The sequence below is a fragment of the Balaenoptera musculus genome, chromosome 20 (genome assembly GCF_009873245.2).
Source record: "Balaenoptera musculus isolate JJ_BM4_2016_0621 chromosome 20, mBalMus1.pri.v3, whole genome shotgun sequence".
In the NCBI taxonomy this organism is placed as follows: Eukaryota; Metazoa; Chordata; class Mammalia; order Artiodactyla; family Balaenopteridae; genus Balaenoptera; species Balaenoptera musculus.
Window position 1 is genome coordinate 35,387,673 of NC_045804.1, and position 18,601 is coordinate 35,406,273.

Sequence of the window (18,601 nt, forward strand, 5' to 3'; positions counted from 1 at the left end):
GTTGTAACTGCTGAATGCTCCTAGGGATCCTGGCCTAAGATCAGAGTTAGTGCAAGACATGGACAGCAGAATAACTATTATGCTCATTTCCTATTACAAAAGGTGTTTTTGTTTCTAATTCGTCAAGGTTCTTGGTTTGTCATAACAGATATGTAGTTCTTTCTCGCTGAGTATTTAAGAAAATTTCTCTTGGTAGAGTGTTCTTCCCGTTTTCCTGTCTTGGACCTTACCATGTAATAAACATGACTATCGTGCTTTTAAACTAAAGGGCTATGTAGAGACACCAGGAAGTAGGCATGGTAATTAATACAGTGCTCCCCTCAAAAGTAGGCATGTACTGTAGACTTCCTTGTCCACTTTCCCTGATAAGGGTCTGCATCCATTAATTTATCAAAACTTGTAAAAATTTATTTTTACTACTCCTTGAGGTAAAGACTTCAGTAAGTTCATAGGCTGTTATTTAAAGCCATGCTCCCATTTGTTTGTTTTAAATTTGCCTCTTTCACGTTATAAAGGGCGCTACCCTCATTCTAGTATTGTAAGATTTTTTTTAAACACTTTTCCTTTCCTCTGTTCATAACTTTATAGATTTTAGTCAGTTACCTTTTCAGCCTTTCTAAAAAAAATAATCATTTACTTTTTATATCTAATAACCCCAAACTCTTTGATCATTTTAATTCGTGCTCCCCCCATGGATCTTTATCTAATTCTTTTACATTTTTTCTGACATGAAGTTGTCAGAACTGCATATGATTTTTCAGGGACAACTACACTACTGTACTTGTGTTTTTTCAGATTTCTACAACCACAGTCCTGTTTGGCAATGCATTTTGCTAATGTTTTTAATAAATTGTTTACTTCATGTTTACTTCAATAAACTGTTTACTTGGGAGACCACTCCCAGTTCCCTTTCCTTTGTTCATAACTGGAAACTTTTATAACCCATCACTTTATCTATCTATCTATCTATCTATATATATATATATATATATTTTTTTTTTTTTTTTTTTTTTTAAGCCACGTTGCATGGCTTGCAGGATCTTAGCTCCCTGACCAGGAATCGAACCCAGGCTCTCAGCAGTGAAAGCACAGTGTCCTAATCACTGGACTGCCAGGGAATTCCCCATCATTTTACATTTAAATAATTTTTCCCTAAATGTGTTATCTTACTGTTATCCACTTTGAAACTTACCTTCCACGTTTCCATTTTCTCTCTCAAGTTTACATGATCTTTAAATTTATTGCCATGATTTTGGCACTTTATAATTTTAATTTCAGCTGTAGGTTTAGAACTTAAACTCTGTTCCTTTTTTCGGGACCATTTATAAACTTGTTAAGTGGGATGATTGGGTCTATCTTAGGAAAGAATCCCACTATTTACGTTGCTCATCATAGAGATGATCCCATTTATCTTTATCCTTTGTTTTCGGTCTCTTAAGTTTCCTGTCCCTGACAATTTTGTAAATTCTGTACTGACCTAGTTTTCATAACTTTGCATGTCTGAGTTCATCTCAACCATTTTTACTTTTTTCCCCCTTTTTTTCATTCACAGTATTATTGTTCTTACATACACAGTAGATTGTCATATGCTTTTTGTTTAAATTCCAGTTTTAATCTGGAAATAAAAGTTATTCATTAGTTACTTACAACCAAACTACAATCAATTATAAATGCTAAAAATGAAGGGTGATTTTTTTTCCCCCCTAGCATTAACTAAGATTTGGTAAATACTCTTTCTGGTGAGACATGAGAAGATCACATGAGGAGATATTGGCTTCAGACAGGAAGAAGAGAGAGAAGAAAAGAAAAATGCATTACTTGTGTAATGTGTCATTTCTAATAAATCTTGCATACTCAGACATTTTCCCTGAGTGTCTAGAGCGCTGTTGTTCTTCTTGGGCCACAGTGTTCGTTGTTATTTCAAGTAGAGGCCAGGCAGGCACTGATAGGAGTGGATGCCGGCCTGCCTGCCTTCCTAGGAATTACCATATGGTTTCTTTTCAACAGAAAACTAAGCAGGGATAGAGAGAGGAAAAGGAAGCAGCAGATACTGGCTGGTTTTACTGCTGGTAACTTGGACTGTGAAAAGGAGGAAAAAAACTGTATAGTTATCTGGAACTTCCAAAAATACTGCTATACTTTTTATCTGAAAATGTTAGCAAATGCTGACTGTCAGACCCTGAGAAAGTCTCCTGAAACCTTATTTCTTCCATCTCTTCTTTGCTCCTAGACTACCCAAGAGATATTTTGTGTCTAATAGATGATTTGTGAGTTTTACGATTAGTAATCATGGTGAGGTGACCATTACAGATGTAAGTAACTAAAGAATTTCCTCTTATTTCCATCTTACCCTCTTGTCATGGAGTGTTTGGTAAACTAATTGGTTGCACTGCAAGGCAGATTTGATAAATTTTCAATTCTTAATGCATTTCCTTCCTTTCCTCCTTCCTGCTTTATAGCCCTCTTCCTTCCTTGATATTAACATGTTGCTCTTCTCTTTTTGAAATTAGAAACAAAACAAAACAAAAGCCTCTTATCCCCTTAACTTGTGATGTCGCCCTAGAACTGAGCTCACATAGTGTCTGACTAAGAATTCTGACAAGATATTTTATTTCATTGGTTCTCAGGGTTTTTTTCTTGATAGTAATGTCAAGTAATATCAGTCTAAACAATTTTGTCCCGTAATCAGTTTTGTCTCTTAATTATCATGGTGATAGATATTATTATCATCATTTTGCAGAAAAGATGAAGAAACTGTGGCTCAGGGAAGTCTGAAAACAACAAAGTTAGTGCTGTATCATTTGATGGTGCAGTAAATCTGTAGAATTGGTGTTCTTATATTCTGTTTCTCTTTTTCATGCTTTCCTTTTCATTGTAGGTTTCCTTAGTCATCTCTTTCCCCATCTCTACCAATTGCAACCCACCCACCATCCACATATACACGCTAGATTATTTATTTATCTCTCAAGGGAAAACACTTGCTGGAACAGTCTTCCTCTACATTCTTAGCCTGGCTTATTCCCTCACCTCCTTTAGGTTTTTAATCAAATGTCACCTTTTCTGTCAGGCCTTCTCCAACCATCCTATTTAAAATTACAACTTGCCTGCCACCCCATTTTGTAGTTGTTGTCTCCTCCCATTAAACTGTAAGCTCCATGAGGATCCAGATTATCAATTTGATTCAGTGTTGTATCCTTTGCTCCTATAATAGCATTTGGCATGTAGTAAACACTTGCTAAACGTTTATAGAATTAATGGTCAAACCACAATGTCCTCATCTTTATATTCTTTATTACCATGCATGCATATACCATATATATATGGTAGTTACCAGCTTTTTTGGGTTGAATTTAATTGCTTTTAAATAAGAATTTTGGTTCTAATTTTGTCTTCTAAAATTCTGTATGGGTAAAAACTATATGTAGTTTTCCCAAAACTCAGCACTTAAAGCTTTTCTTTTCCTCGTCTTTTCATGCTTGAATTTATTCAGTCTTCATATGTTTGAGTTATCAAAGCTACTAATTACCACAGACAGACTCATTAGAACCATCTGTAGGAAAGTAGATAGGTTTAGATTTTTTTCAATTGAGATTTATTATCAACTGGCAACATGGAAGCAATATTAAGAGTAATTTATGTTACAGCCACTTTTGAAAAGTGTTTGGCACTGTCTACATAAACATACCCTACGATCTAGCAGTTCCATTTTGTAGATTTATACATAGAAGAAAGATGCTCCAGAAGACTTGACAAGAGTAGTCATAGCAGCATTATTTGTAATAGCCCCAAACTAGAAACGACCCTAATGTCCACCAACAGTAGAGTAAATAAATTGTGGTATATTCATACAAAGGCAGCAAATTGATTATTGCCACGTGCAGCAGCAGGAGTGAATCACATGGACATAATGTTGACCTACAGAAGCCAGAAATAAAAGAGGACCTACTGTATAATTCCATTTATATAAAGTTCAAAAATAGGCAAGCTACATTTATAGTAATAGAAGTCAATGAGGGGCTTCCCTGTTGGCACAGTGGTTGAGAATCTGCCTGCCAATGCAGGGGACACAGGTTCAAGCCCTGGTCTGGGAAGATCCCACATGGTGCAGAGCAACTAGGCCCATGAGCCACAATTACTGAGCCTGCGCTTTTGGAGCCTGTGCTCCGCAACAAGAGAGGCTGCGATAATGAGAGGCCCGCACACCGCGATGAAGGGTGGCCCCCACTTGCCGCAACTAGAGAAAGCCCTCGCACAGAAACGAAGACCCAACACAGCCATAAATAAATTAAAAAAAAAAAAAAAAAAGAGGCATGAATGCAAGCCTGTCATGTTAAAAAAAAAAAGAAAAAGAAGTCAATGATAGTGGTTATTTTGGGAGAAGAAGTAATTACTAGTAGTGCCGCCAGTGGGGTTTCTGGAGTTCTGGTAATGTTCTGTATCTGGATCTTGGTGGTAGTTACATGGGTGTGTTCTTTGTAAAATTTCACCAAGATGTATATTTTAGATTTATGTACATTACTGTGTATCTGCTGTACAGCTAAAAAAAAATAGTTTTACCACCCTTCCCCCAAAGTAAATTTGGTAATAAATATACGAGTACATGTAGAAATTCATTTAATTATATAGCTGATATCTTTCTATTTTAGGCACAACTCTCTGAAATGTGTGTCACTCATGGACCTTTATTTTTTACTATACTCCATGTTACAGACTACATTGATTGTACTTAGGGCCTATGCATGTGTAACTGAAATAATGTTTTGTGAAACAGTATTTACTTGTATCACATGTACTGATCTCACATTTTTATTCTGTTCATTAAAAAGATGCTATTTGTGACCAACTAAATTTTCACAATATACAGTCTAATAAAACTGCACTAAATAATAGAAATGTATGAATATGAACAGGAGCAAAATCTGAATTTTCAGATTTCTAGATGGATCAGGTTTTTAGTACTTATTAAATTTAGCTAGTTGCCAAAATAAATGGTTCTTACTGTTTCAGAAAATACACAGATCTTCTTTGTGTTCATTTTTAGACTTGACTTCATAGATTTTGATCAATGTGTGATCTGATTTTTATATTTATATGTTTTATGTGTAATCCCTCCTTTTTCAAAGGGGAAAAGATGGTGTTTATGTTCTTCAATTTTATTTTTAATGTGTCAGAGAGAAGGAACCATATCCCATTTTTAGATGACAAAAGCAAGCAATAGACAATTCTAGCTAGAAAATCCAATACTGTTTATAATCATTATTTTTAACTTCCTAAATAGTAGTGTACCGGATGGGATACGAAGAAGATAAAACAAATGTTTACTTGTTACACATTGGAGTACACAGATTTCTCATATTTGTTATTTACAGTCTTGATTTTTGCCCCATCTGTGAACCATCTAAGGAACCATTAGTTCCTTATTGGTTTTTTTTCCTTCTTTTTAACTGCTGAATCCTTATTTTTCTTAATTGAGATATAATTGACATCTAACATTGTATTAGTTTTAGGTATACAACATAATGATTTGATGTATGTATATACTGCAAAATTATTACCACAATAAGTTTAGTTAACATCCATCACCACATATTGTTACAAATTTTTTTTTCTTGTGATGAGAACTTTTAAGATGTCTCTTAACAACTTTCAAATATACAGTACAGTCCTGTTAATGAGAATCACCATGCTGTACATTACATCCCCAGAACTTATTTATCTTTTAACTGGAAGTTTGTACCTTTTGACTACCTATGCCCGTATCACCCATCCTCCATCCATCTGCCTCTGGCAATCACCAACCTGGTTTTCTGTATGTATGATCTCAGGGTGTTTTTTTTAGATTGCACATATAAGTGAGATCATATAGTATTTGTCTTTCTCTGACTTATTTGACTTAACATAATGCCCTCTAAATCTATCCATGTTGTTGCAAATGGCAAGATTTCCTTCTTTTTTATGACTGAATAATATTACAATGTGTGTCTTTCTACCTTTACGTATATATCCCACATTTTCTTTATCTATTCATCCATCAATAGACACTTAGGTTGTTTCCATGTCTTGGCTATTGTAAATAATAATATTTCAATAAACCTGGGGGGGGAGTTTGCAGATATTTTTTCAAGATAGTGATTTCATTTCTTTTGGAACAAAACCCAGAAGTGAAATTGTTGGGTCATATGGTAGTTCTAATTTTAATTTTTTGAGTACCCTCTATACTGGCTGTACCCATTCCCACCAACAGTGCACGTCTTTTTCTCCGCATCTTTGCCAACACTTGTTATCTCTCTTTTTTTTTAGTTTTTAATGTTTATTTATTATTTATTTTTGGCTGCGTCGCGTCTTAATTGCGGCACACAGGATCTTTCATTGCGGTGCGCGGGCTCTTCGTTGTGGTGTGCGGGCTTCTCTCTAGTTGCGGCACACAGGCTCCATAGTGCATGGCTCTGTAGTTGCGGCACGCAGGCTTAGTTGCCCCACGGCATGTGGGATATTAGTTCCCTGACCAGGGATTGAACCCGCGTCCCCTGCATTGAAAGGTGGAATCTTAACCACTGGACCACCAGGGAAGTCCGAACAGTTGTTATTTCTTGTCTGTTTTATGATGGCCATTCTAATAGTTGTGAGGTGATATCTCATTATGGTTTTGATTTCCCTGATGATTAGTGTTGTTGAGCACCTTTTCATGTACCTGTTTGCCATATGTGCGTCTTTTTGGTAAAATATTTGTTCATATCCTCTACCTATTTTTTAATCAGATTTTCTTTTCTGTTGAATTGTGTGAGTTCCCTATATATTTTGGATATTAACCCCTTGTTAGATACATGGTTTGCAAAAATTTTCTCCCAGTTGTTACGTTGCGTTTTCATGTTGTTGATGGTTTCCTTTGCTGTACAAAGCTTTTTAATTTGATGTAATCCTACATGTTTATTTTTGGTTTTGTTGCCTTTGCTTTGGTGTCATATCCAAAAAATCATTGCTAAGGCCAAGGTCAAGGGGCTTATCCCCTATGTTTTCTTCTAGGAGTTTTATGGTTTCAAATCATATGTTCTAGTGTTTAATCCATCTTGAATTGATTTTTGTGTGTGGTGTAAGATAGGGGTCCAGTTTGATTCTTTTGCATGTGGCTATCTAATTTTTTTCAACACCGTTTATTGAAGAGACTATTCTTTCCCCATTGTATATTCTTGGCTCCTTTGTCATAAATTAATATTTCATATATGTGAGGGTTTATTTCTGGGCTCTCTATTCTTTTCCATTGATCTATGTGTCAGTTTTTAAGCCAATATCATACAGTTTTGATTACTGTAGCTTTGTAATACAGTTTGGAATCAGAAAGCATAATGGCCCCAGCTTTGTTCATCTTTACTAAGATTGCTTTGGCTATTCTGGGTCTTCTGTCATTCCATACAAATTTGGGGATTGTTTGTTCTATTTCTGTGACAAATGCCATTGGAATTTGTTTGAGATTGCATTGAATCTGTAGATTGCTTTGAGTAGTATGGACACTCGAACAATATTCTTCCAACCCATGAGCATATAATGTCTTTCCATTTATTTGTGTCTTCAATTTCTTTCCTCAGTGTCTTATAGCTTTCAGTGTGCAGGTTTTTTACCTCCTTGGTTAAATGTATTCCTAGGTATTTTATTCTTTTTTGGTGCAATTGTAAATGCAAATGTTTTCTTAATTTCTTTTTCTGATAGTTCATTATTAGTGTATAGAAACACAATAGATTTTTTTTGTTGTTTTGGCTGCATTGGGTCTTCATTGCTGCACATGGGCTTTCTCTCTAGTTGTGGCAAGCAGGGGCTACTCTTCGTTGTGGTGTGCAGGCTTCTCATCGTGGTGGCTTCTCTTTGTTGCGGAGCATGGGCTCTAGGCACGTGGGTTTCCGTAGCTGTGGCATGCGGGCTCTAGAGCACAGGCTCAGTAGTTGTGGCGCACAGGCTTAGTTGCTCTGCAGCATGTGGGATCTTTCCGGAGCAGGGCTCAAACCCATGTCCCCTGTATTGGCAGGCGGATTCTTAACCACTGCGCCACCAGGGAAGTCCCCACGATAGATTTTTGTATATTGATTTTTTATTCTCCAACTTGACTGAATTAGTTGATTAGTTCTAACAGTTTTCTGGTGGAGTTTTTAGGATTTTCTGTATATAACATCATGTCATCTGCCAACAGAGATGGTTTTACTTTTTCATTTCCCATTTCAATAAAAATGATAAGAGAGTGAGCATCCTGTCTTCTTCTTAATCTTAGAGGAAAAGCTTTCAGTTTTTCACAAGACTATGATATTAGCTGTGGGCTTGTCATATATGGCCTAATTCCCTCTGTACCCACTTTGTTGAGAATCTGTGTGATGATTTTCCTTTTTTTTTGAGAATTTTTGCATCTGTGTTCATCAGGGATATTGGCCAATAATTTTCTTTACTTGTAGTGTCCTTGTCTGGTTTTGGTTTTGGGGTAATGCTGGCCTCTTAAAATGAATTTGCAAGTGATCCCTCCTCTTCAATTTTTTGGAAGAGTTTGAGAAGAGTGGTGTTAGTTCTTTAAATATATGGTAGAATTCACAAGTGAAACCATCTGTTCCTGAACTTTTCTTTGTTGGGAGATTTTTGATTACTAATTCAATCTCCTTACTAGTAATTAGTCTGTTCAGATTTTCTATTTCTTCATGATTCAGTGTTGGTAGGTTGTAGGTTTCTAGAAATGTATCCATTTCTCTAGGTTGTTCAATTTTTCAGCATGTCATTGTTCATAATAGTCTCTTATGATCCTTTGTAGTTATATGGTGTCAGTTGTCATGTCTCCTCTTTCATTTTTTACTTCATTTATTTAAGCCCCCTTTTTTTTTGGTGAGTCTAGCTAAAGTTTTGTCTAATTTATCTTTTCCAAAAATCATCTTAGTTTCATTGACTTCTTCTATTGTTTTTCTAGTCTATTTCATTTATTTCCACTATGATCTTTGTTATTTCCTTCCTTCTACTAACTTTGGGCTTAGTTTGTGCTTTGTGTTCTAGTTCCTTGAGGTATAAAGTTAGGTTGTTTGAGATCTTGTTTCTTAATGTATGCATTTATCACTATGAATTTCCCTCTTAGAACTGCTTTTGCTGCATCCCTTAAGTTTTCCTATTTTGTGTTTCCAATTTTATTTGTCTCAAGATATTTTTTTAATTTCACTTTTGAGTTCCTTGACCCATTGGTCGTTCAATAGCATGTTGTTAAATCTTCATACATTTGTGAATTTTCCAATTTTCTTCTTGAAATTGATTTTTAGTTTTATACCACTGTGGCCAGAAGAGATACTTAATATGATTTCAGTCTTCTTAAATTTATTAATACTTGTCTTATGTTCTAATACATGATCTGTCCTGGATAGTGTTCCATGTGTGCTAAAGAAGAATGTATATTCTGATGCTTTTGGATGGAATGTTCTGTAAATGTCTGTTAAGTCCAACTAGTCTTATGTGTCATTTAAGTCCAATGTTTCCTTATTGATTTTCAGTCTGGATGATCTATCCATTAGTAAAAGTGGAGTATTGTATTGAAGTCTCCTACTGTTATTGTATTGCTGTCTATTTCTCCATTTACATATGTTAATATTACTTTCTTATTTTGGTATCTCTTAGTCCACTATAATCTTGTGGGTCTCATGGACACAAGTCCTGTTGACTTTCAAATCTAGATGTTTTGGGGGCCTATCTATCAGGTGGAAGTCTTAAAAGTTGGGTCATCAGGTATGGGTTTGTGGGGAGCCAAGCCTTTCGCTCTACAGGAAGAAGATGGGAGTTGTGAGTTCAGTGTGTTCATGGGAGGAGGTGAGTTCAAGAGCTTCCTATGTTGGCATCCTGAATGAGAACTCTCTAATCTCTTATTAAAAGTTCTAAATCTGTAAATTATTTCTAGAATAAAATTGCTTTCCTGAAATGTGTTTATATGATGTATTCTATTTGCGCTATTATAGAATTCTACCCTAATTTCCAATTTAAATAGGAATTCCAGTGATCATCTCTGATTTAATAATGTAAAAGCTATAAATTGGATATTGAAACTTTCATTTTCAAAAGTAGTTGCACCACTCTGTTCTGATCACTCTTTTTGGTAAATGTGTGTGTATTTTGTAATCCAGCATCCTGTAGGTACTGAATTAAAAATTTATTAATTAGTTTCTATTGTCACAATCACTTTACTTCATCAAATTAATATCCCTACTTTATCTTGTAATTCTGGAGTTTGTTTCTTAGCAATCTTCATCTTATAAGTTTGTGGGAGTCCATTATAATTCAAAAAAAAGAATAGGGACTTCCCTGGCAGTCCAGTAGTTAAGACTTCACCTTCCAATGCAGGGGGTGCAGGTTCGATCCCTGATTGGGAAGCTAAGATCCCACATGCCTCATGGCCAAAAAAACCAAAAACATAACAGCAGCAATGTTGCAACAAATTCAATAAAGACTTCCAAAAAAATGGTCAACATCAAAAAAACCTTAAAAAAAATCTTAAAAAAAAAAAAAAAGATATGTGACTTTTGAAATTATACTACATTTAAAGGAGACCTCAAATATGCAATATTAAAAACATATCAGTTACATTAATGATATTGTTGAGGATGTCAACACTAAAATAAAATATTTTGTTCACTTTGAATTTAATAAATTAATGCTCTATATCTTTCTGTGAAAATAGCTCATAAAGAGTCCTGGTAACAGGTAGGAAATTGCAGTTAGGAAACATTTTATTCTGCTTTTAAGAGGAAAAAGATTTAAAAATTATGAGTTATGTTTCACTGTAGTTTCTGTGAAGATGATAATTAATCGTACCCATTAATTGTGTCCTTTACCATGTGTAAAATATTATTCATTGTAGAAAATATTTAATTACATGGTTATTAGGATCTTAACAAGTTAATATTTCAGACTGATTGTCCATGATACTGAAACAGCTTACAATATTAAGTCATCATTACCATTTAGCTCCATTTCTGGTTAATAGAGAATAATATGACACAACATATTTGACTGGGACACAGGAATTAACAAGTCATTTTTAGATGCCAAAAGAACTTCACAAATACAGTAGATATTAACACAAATTCCTCTTATACACAAGAAATTATTGAAACAGTTGCTCTGTGGTTTTTAGTATTGACCTTGCAGCCACTTCAGTGTCAAACCCAAGAAGAGCAATAGCTCAGCAGAAGTTTTAACATAGGGAATTCCCTGGTGGTCCAGTGGTTAGGATTCCAGGCTTTCAGTGCCGGGGGCCCGGGTTCGATCCCTAGTCAGGGAACTAAGATACTGCGAGCCACACGGCACAGCCAATAAAAATAAAAATAAAATAAAATCCTTTAAAAATATATATATTTAAAAAAAAAGAAGTTTTAACATATAATGTGTTAAGAAGGCAGTTAATTTATAAAACTGCTGACCAGTTACCTCACACTGATGGTGATAGTTCAGCTCAAACTAACATAAGGTATTAACCGAATACATACTTATCTCCAGTAATAATGCATTCATTTAACATGTTTAGGGATTATCTGTTGCTTTGAAAGAAATCTTGGAATTTAATGTGATCCCTTATCACGAAAATGAAAAGATTTTCTGTTACCATTTGAAGATAAACGTTATTTTATATATTTAGATCTAAGTTGACTTCTTCAATTCAAAAATTAGTATTTTGCAAGCTAATTATTATTATTATAATTAGCTGTACAGTTTCTCTTCTCTTAATCTTAAATATATTAGGAAAACGAAATGTGAAACAAAAGTAGTGCAGGAATATTCATACTTGAAGGCATTGTCTGTTTTTCTTTATTAATCCTTGAAATCTCAGTAGTAAGGACTTATTGTAACTTTTCTTCATCTGCCTTCTGTAGTCATTGGAGAAATGTTCTTGGTGTCTCTCATTCTTACTTTCAGAAGCATGATTGGTTACATACATAATCACTATCAGTGGGAGTGGGAAAGATAATTTTATTTACTTGTATTTTGTTTATTTACTTTTAAAAAGTAGAAAATGATATATGATTACTAGTTGTAAATGCATGCTGCTTATTTAGATAGAGCTAGAGGATGAAACCCCTCTCAGGCACTTAAAATTGTGAAATATGTGAGCGTTGTGAAATGTGAATCCAGCGAAATGAAACTATTTAAAGGAATTTGGTTTTAGTTGTACAGATTTTTTTTTTAAATGAAGAATGACAATTGAGGAAGTAATCAAATTGAACTTGCTACACAGTTCCCACAAACGCAAAAAAAGAAAACGATTAAAATGAAATATTAATTTCCTTTGATATTTAACTTGAATTTTGAATCTCACATATTAATTTGTTAAACTTTTCCTTTAAATTATTGTTGTTTATTATTATTGGTGCACAGTTTTTCTTGGCTAGTTTATTTTATCTGATGGCCTAAAAAGAATAGCAAGTTTTGTTTGAAATTGTTCTTTTAAACTTTAGTAAAAGAAGGGTTTTTTTTCCTGTTTTTGTGTGCGTGTGTGTGTGTGAGAGAGAGTTGGGTTTATTGTCTAATATTACACCTATAGTACATTTTTCTCTCTTTACTTTAAAAGCAAACACAAACAGAAATATTTTAATGCATAGAAAATGTTAGCTTTACATCATTAGAAAGCTGTCAAATTAATGCAAATAATGAAGTACTGAAGTTGTTTAAAAATAAAGAACATCTAAAATTGCAGAGCAACGAACAAGGAACATATAATTACCTTTAAGATGTAGAACATTTTAGACAATTAAAAAATGATGTTTTTAATAAATATGTTAACAAAGCCTTTAAAGCCATATCAGTAAGTTTTGAATATGACTTTAAATATGAAATAAGTTTAAAATAAAAACAACAAAATATAGTTATGTTTATGAAATCTAAACATGAGTTAATTTACCATTGTAAAGTATTTCAGATTTGGTGCAAATACTAGTGTAATGCTGCCTTGAGTTTGTTTTCATTACTCTGCCAAGGAAAAACATCAAGAAAATTATTCCTCTAGCTGCATACTGTGCTTCTGTTGGTTTCTTGTGATGAAAGCAACTGTGCAGACTTATTAGTTTAATTTAAATAAACTTTTATGAGTTATTTAATATATAAATGTAATTTTAATTGCAAGAATATTGTGAAAGACCTGGAAAATAAATTATAGGAAGTGAAAGTAGCATGGTCATGGTGTGTATATGTGTGTGTGTGTGTGTGTGTAACACATAGTAAGATTTATGAAATCCATTTTCTGTAGATGACTTTCAGACTTTTTAAAAAGTAAAACTCCCCATTAAAAAGGCACTTAACTTATTTTCCTTGTAAAGTATGCCAGCTAAAAATTAATTAAAAAAAAAAAAGAGTAAAGGGAACTTTCTATTATACTTATTTGGGTAGAGTAACTCTTTTCCTTCAATAAAGGTTCTTGAAGCACCGTTAAGGATAATTGATGATGGGCACCCAGGCATCCGAAAGAACAAGGAGTCTATTTTAATTTTTTCTTGTCTAGTTTCTGTTAAGTAAAGAGATTCTGCCAAGGGATAAAATAGTTCCTTACTTTCAGGATGTTTTAAAAAATATGATTCCTTGAACTTCTGTAGGCTTAAATATTTTTGTTAGTTTATATGTTAGCTGATCTGCATAATGTTAAACATTTTTTCCTTTATATAAGCCAATTAGTATAATCATACCTCTTTTTCAATTTAAATGTATGGGTGTATGTATCTCTATAGTAGAAAAATACCATCAGTTTAAAATGATGGCACTATCATAGTCACTTGGTTGAAATAAATATAAGAATCTAAAGCCTTGAAATTAAGATAAAGGAAAACAGGATAGCATACCTTTTAAATACAACACTTTGTTGATCTTGTCTACACCATTTTATGCAAAAAACTAATTTTTTGTAATTTTATATACTGAGGACTGCATAAATGCTGAGATAGAAAAATGTTCCCACATTAGTCTGACTTGGCAAATAGGTTTATCAAAAGTTTTGTTGTCTTTAAAATAAAATTTGTATAGTTTTTGTTTTCTTTGTTTTACTTTTTCTTCACAATTGAGTACCATCTTTCACTAAAGTAGATTTGCTATGAAGATATCAAGAGCTGTGAAGGAAGGCGTTTTCCTGAATTTATATTTTTAACTCTTGGGCTATATTAATTAAAATTTCATAACTAATTTATAATCTAATAGTATTGTTTGGTATTTTTAAAACTCAAAACATTTCTATTCATTATGGCCAGTTTTTATTTAGTGCTCTGATGAATTACAAATTTAGTAATTTGTGAATTATATAAATTATTCAAGACAATTGGAAGTATAATTTGTTTTAAAATAAGTTATATAGGAAAACTGATTTCATTATATATTCCTAAACAGTTTTTAAATCAATAAAATCAGTATTTCACTCTTAATGCAGTAAATGTTAATTTAAGAAAAAAATTAAATCTTCAGTTAGAAATATGAAAAAAAAATACAGAGAACCCTTTGCTGCAGTAATTTAGTTGTTTAAAAATATTAAATCTGATATATTTTATTTACTAGACGAGTAAGCCTAATCCCAAAAAGAAAAATTCTGTCTTTGAAAATACATTGCAAAATTACAAAATTGCATTGTAGAATTTAGTTAATGATTAACTTTCCTATATGTTTGAACTTGAAAGTATTTGTATTAACTGTTAATATCTGTTAATATCTTTTTTTTTTTTTTTTTTTTTTTTTTTTTTTTTTAATTTATTTATTTATTTATTTATTTATGGCTGTGTTGGGTCTTCGTTTCTGTGTGAGGGCTTTCTCCAGTTGTGGCGAGCGGGGGCCACTCTTCATCGCAGTGCGCAGGCCTCTCACTGTCGCGGCCTCTCCCGTTGCGGAGCACAGGCTCCAGACGCGCAGGCTCAGTAGTTGTGGCTCACGGGCTTAGTTGCTCCGTGGCATGTGGGATCTTCCCAGACCAGGGCTCGAACCCGTGTCCTCTGCATTGGCAGGCAGATTCCCAACCACTGCGCCACCAGGGAAGCCCACTAATAGGTTTTTAATATGATTTTTTAAATTTTATTTGTTTATTTTTGGCTGTGTTGGGTCTTCGTTGCTGCGCACGGGCTTTCTCTAGTTGTGGTGAGCGGGGGCTACTCTTTGTTGTGGTGCACGGGCCTCTCATCGCAGCGGCCTCTCTTGTTGCTGAGCACAGGCTCTAGGCACGTGGGCTTCAGTAGTTATGGCACGCAGGCTCAGTAGTTGTGGCTCTTGGGCTCTAGAGAGCAGGCTCAGTAGTCGTGGCGCACGGGCCTAGTTGCTCTCCTGCATGTGGGATCCTCCCGGACCAGGGCTCGAACCCGTGTCCCCCGCATTGACAGGCGGACTCCTAACTACTGTGCCACCAGGGAAGCCCTGTTAATATCTTTTCAAATATATATTATTGGTTTAATTCCTTTGACTTTCTCACCATCCTCAGCAAGTAAGTAGGAGGAAGGTCTTTTTTTTTTTTTAATTTCAGTATTCACTGTTGTACCTTGATACAGCTGTTAAACATAATATTATGGGTTAAAGTGGTTTTGTGTGTTTGTTTTTTGTGTTTTGAATCTACAACTTCTGTTGTGGATTAGAGAAGTGCTTTAAACCCTCTTCCTAGTCTATGAAGGAACCTTCTATCATTTATATTATGACCATTCTATAAGATTGTTGAGCTAAAGAGAGAGGAGTGTTCTATCATGTGAACACTTCTAAAAAAGACATTCACACGTTAGCTAATATCTTTTAATCGTATCAATTATTTTCATTGAAATTTTGATGGGAGTATATACTATTTCAAAACCAGAAAACAGGTAAAGTCAAATTTCAGATTGGTACTTTTAAGAAAAAATATATACATATATATAATTACAGCATCCTCATGCTAGAAGAAGAAAATCGTGGAAATAAATTGGCCAGCCAAATGCATGTTTCAGCCTGGGAGGTAGAAGAATGAAATAAAAAGAGCAGTGATTTTTGAGTCTGAAGTATCTACTCTGCGTACACCCGAGTATTATTGAAGGGCTCCAATAAAATGTTTGTGAAAACCGTTTTATATAACTAGCACAAACTGTGTAAATGTAGGATGTTCTTTGTTTTGTGGGGTAATGAATGGTTAGTTATTGCCACATAAGTGTTTTTTTCCATCTTTTGGTCAGTGATCAGTAGAGGTGTCTTCATTGGCTATCTTGAAAAATCCTGTGGTTTCCTACCCTAATATTAATGAGGGAGTAAGTCTGATGAGTTAATTAAAGGAAAGAGAAAGAGATATGTGGTAGACTAGCATTTCCAAAAGAATGGGTTGGTTCATGGTTGGTTTATAACATTTTGTTCATCCCTAGTTAATCCAGAGAGAACCCAAAAAATAGAGTAACAGTGTTTTGGCTTATTCTTGAAATGTGATAAAAGTTTATCTTTAAGGGTGTGTAGTTAATGTTTTATCAAGATTTTATTTGCATGTTTTTCAGTGCACCCTGCTGTGATTTTTTTTTAATCATTCATCTTATTAAATGAATCAATGCTTTCAGATTATGAGACATTTGATATTATAAACTCTGTAAAGAGCCATCTTTCTTTCTTCCGTCTACTTTTCATTAATGTTTTGATATCCTCCTTTTATACAGGACTTCGCCTCCCGGGCTAAACTGGCAGTTCAAAACCTAGTACAGAAGGTTGGATTTTTTGGAATTTTGGCCTGTGCTTCTGTAAGTGAATTGTATTTAAATAGTAGATTTATATTTCTATCCAATTTGTTTTTAAAGGTACATGACTGAATAAAAAAAAGTTATCACTTTTAACAGGTATATAATGTTATTAATCCTTCACCTTACTGATCAAATGAGCTGTTTTCTGTTGGATAGATTTCTATGTTGTTTATTGACTTTAAAGCATTTCATCATACCATGATGACTTGAGACCTAAATGGCTTGATTCAGTAAGAAAAAAGAGACAAAATCCATCTTTCTCATGAAGAATATATAATGAAGTGCATTTAAGCAAATAACAATGACTTCATTCTTTCCAGAGTTATAGATAGGTAGTCTTTTTCCAAAGCTTCAGGCATTAGTTATAAGGAAGAATTCATATAAAACCTCCTTAAGTGACTTTAACACCTAGCTAGGTAATTGAAACATCTGTGGCAAGGTTAAGGACATCTTTGGCTACAGTGAATTAAGAAGCTATTTGTGTCAAAAACTTAATTAGGACTTCCCTGGTGGCGTGGTGGTTAGGAATCTGCCTGCCAATGCAGGGGACACGGGTTCAAGCCCTGGTCCGGGAAGATCCCACATGCCTCAGAGCAACTAAGCCCATGCACTGCAACTACTGAACCTGCACTCTAGAGCCCACGAGCCACAACTACTGAGCCCGTGAGCCACAACTACTGAAGCCCACGCGCCTAGAGCCCATGCTCCGCAACAAGAGAAACCACCACAATGAGAATCCCACGCACCGCAACAAAGAGTGGCCCCCACTCACCGCAACTAGAGAAAGCCTGCACACAGCGACGAAGACCCAGCACAGCCAAAAATAAAAATAAAATTTAAAAAAAGAAAAAAGTTACTAACTGTATATAAAAAAAAACTCTATAAAAAAATAACTTAATGTCTCAAATTGCAGATTTATGAAATTGACATTCCTTGATGAGTTGGTGTTTATCCTGGTCCTTTTCTAATATAATAGATACAGTTACATTTGAAATGCAGTGTTTTGGTCAGAGTTTTCTTTGGTAGTCTGTACACGATTCTTGGTAGTTCAGTGGTAGATTTGACCAGAATAACTAGATGCACCTAGTTGATATGGTAAAAGCTGCAATTATAAGTAAAATTCAGAAAATTATTGTCTACTGACCCACAGTTACTTGATCCATTATGTATTAGAACTTGAATATATCCTTGAGTACCCCTTTCCTCACCTTAGCAAAATAAATGGCCAAAAAGGGAAGACATTTGGTGCCAAAATTTCTAATGTGATATCAACATTCTAGAGATATTCTAAAATATACATGTGCCTCAATCTTTGGACCCTGGCAATACTAGAAATTTTTGTAATCTAACTTTTCTTTTCAATGTAGAAGCTCTTTATCACAATATTGATCTCAACTATTTGAGCAATGTATAGGTATGTTGTAGTGTGATGTAGTGGGATGAGAATTGGCTTTGGAGTCAGGCTTACTTGGGTTCCTAAACCAGGTTTGCCTCTTAGCTATGTGGTCTCAGTGTCAATTTACTCTCCTTGAGCCCTAGTTTTCTAATGTTTAAAATGGGGCAATAGAGACTTCCCTGGTGGTCCAGTGGGTAAGACTCCACACTCCTAATGCAGGGGTCCAGGTTCAATCCCTGGTCGGGGAACTAGATCCCATATGTATGCCGCAACTAAAGATCCCGCATGCCGCAACGAAGATCCCACGTGCCACAACTAAGACCCAGTGCAGCCTAAATAAATAAATCTTTTTTTTTTTTAATGAGGCAGTAAGACACTCATTACAAAGGTTGATGTGAGGATTTAAGATAATATATATGAACCAACACAGTGCCTGGAAGGCGAACTAAGAGCTCAACCATTTTTTATTGTTATTCATCAGCTTTGTATCAACCCCTGAGCGCTT

At 34.5% G+C, this 18,601-nt stretch overlaps 1 protein-coding gene across 3 annotated transcripts in view; it reads left to right on the plus strand.

The window, feature by feature from the left end:
• Nucleotides 1-18,601, plus strand: part of VMP1 (vacuole membrane protein 1) — a 126,224-nt gene that overhangs the window by 80,645 nt on the left and 26,978 nt on the right. For all 3 annotated transcript variants that reach the window (XM_036835306.1, XM_036835307.1, XM_036835305.1), the window contains one exon: nucleotides 16,620-16,700. In XM_036835306.1, the coding sequence (XP_036691201.1) occupies nucleotides 16,620-16,700 (81 nt within the window). The remainder of the gene's footprint in view (nucleotides 1-16,619; nucleotides 16,701-18,601) is intronic.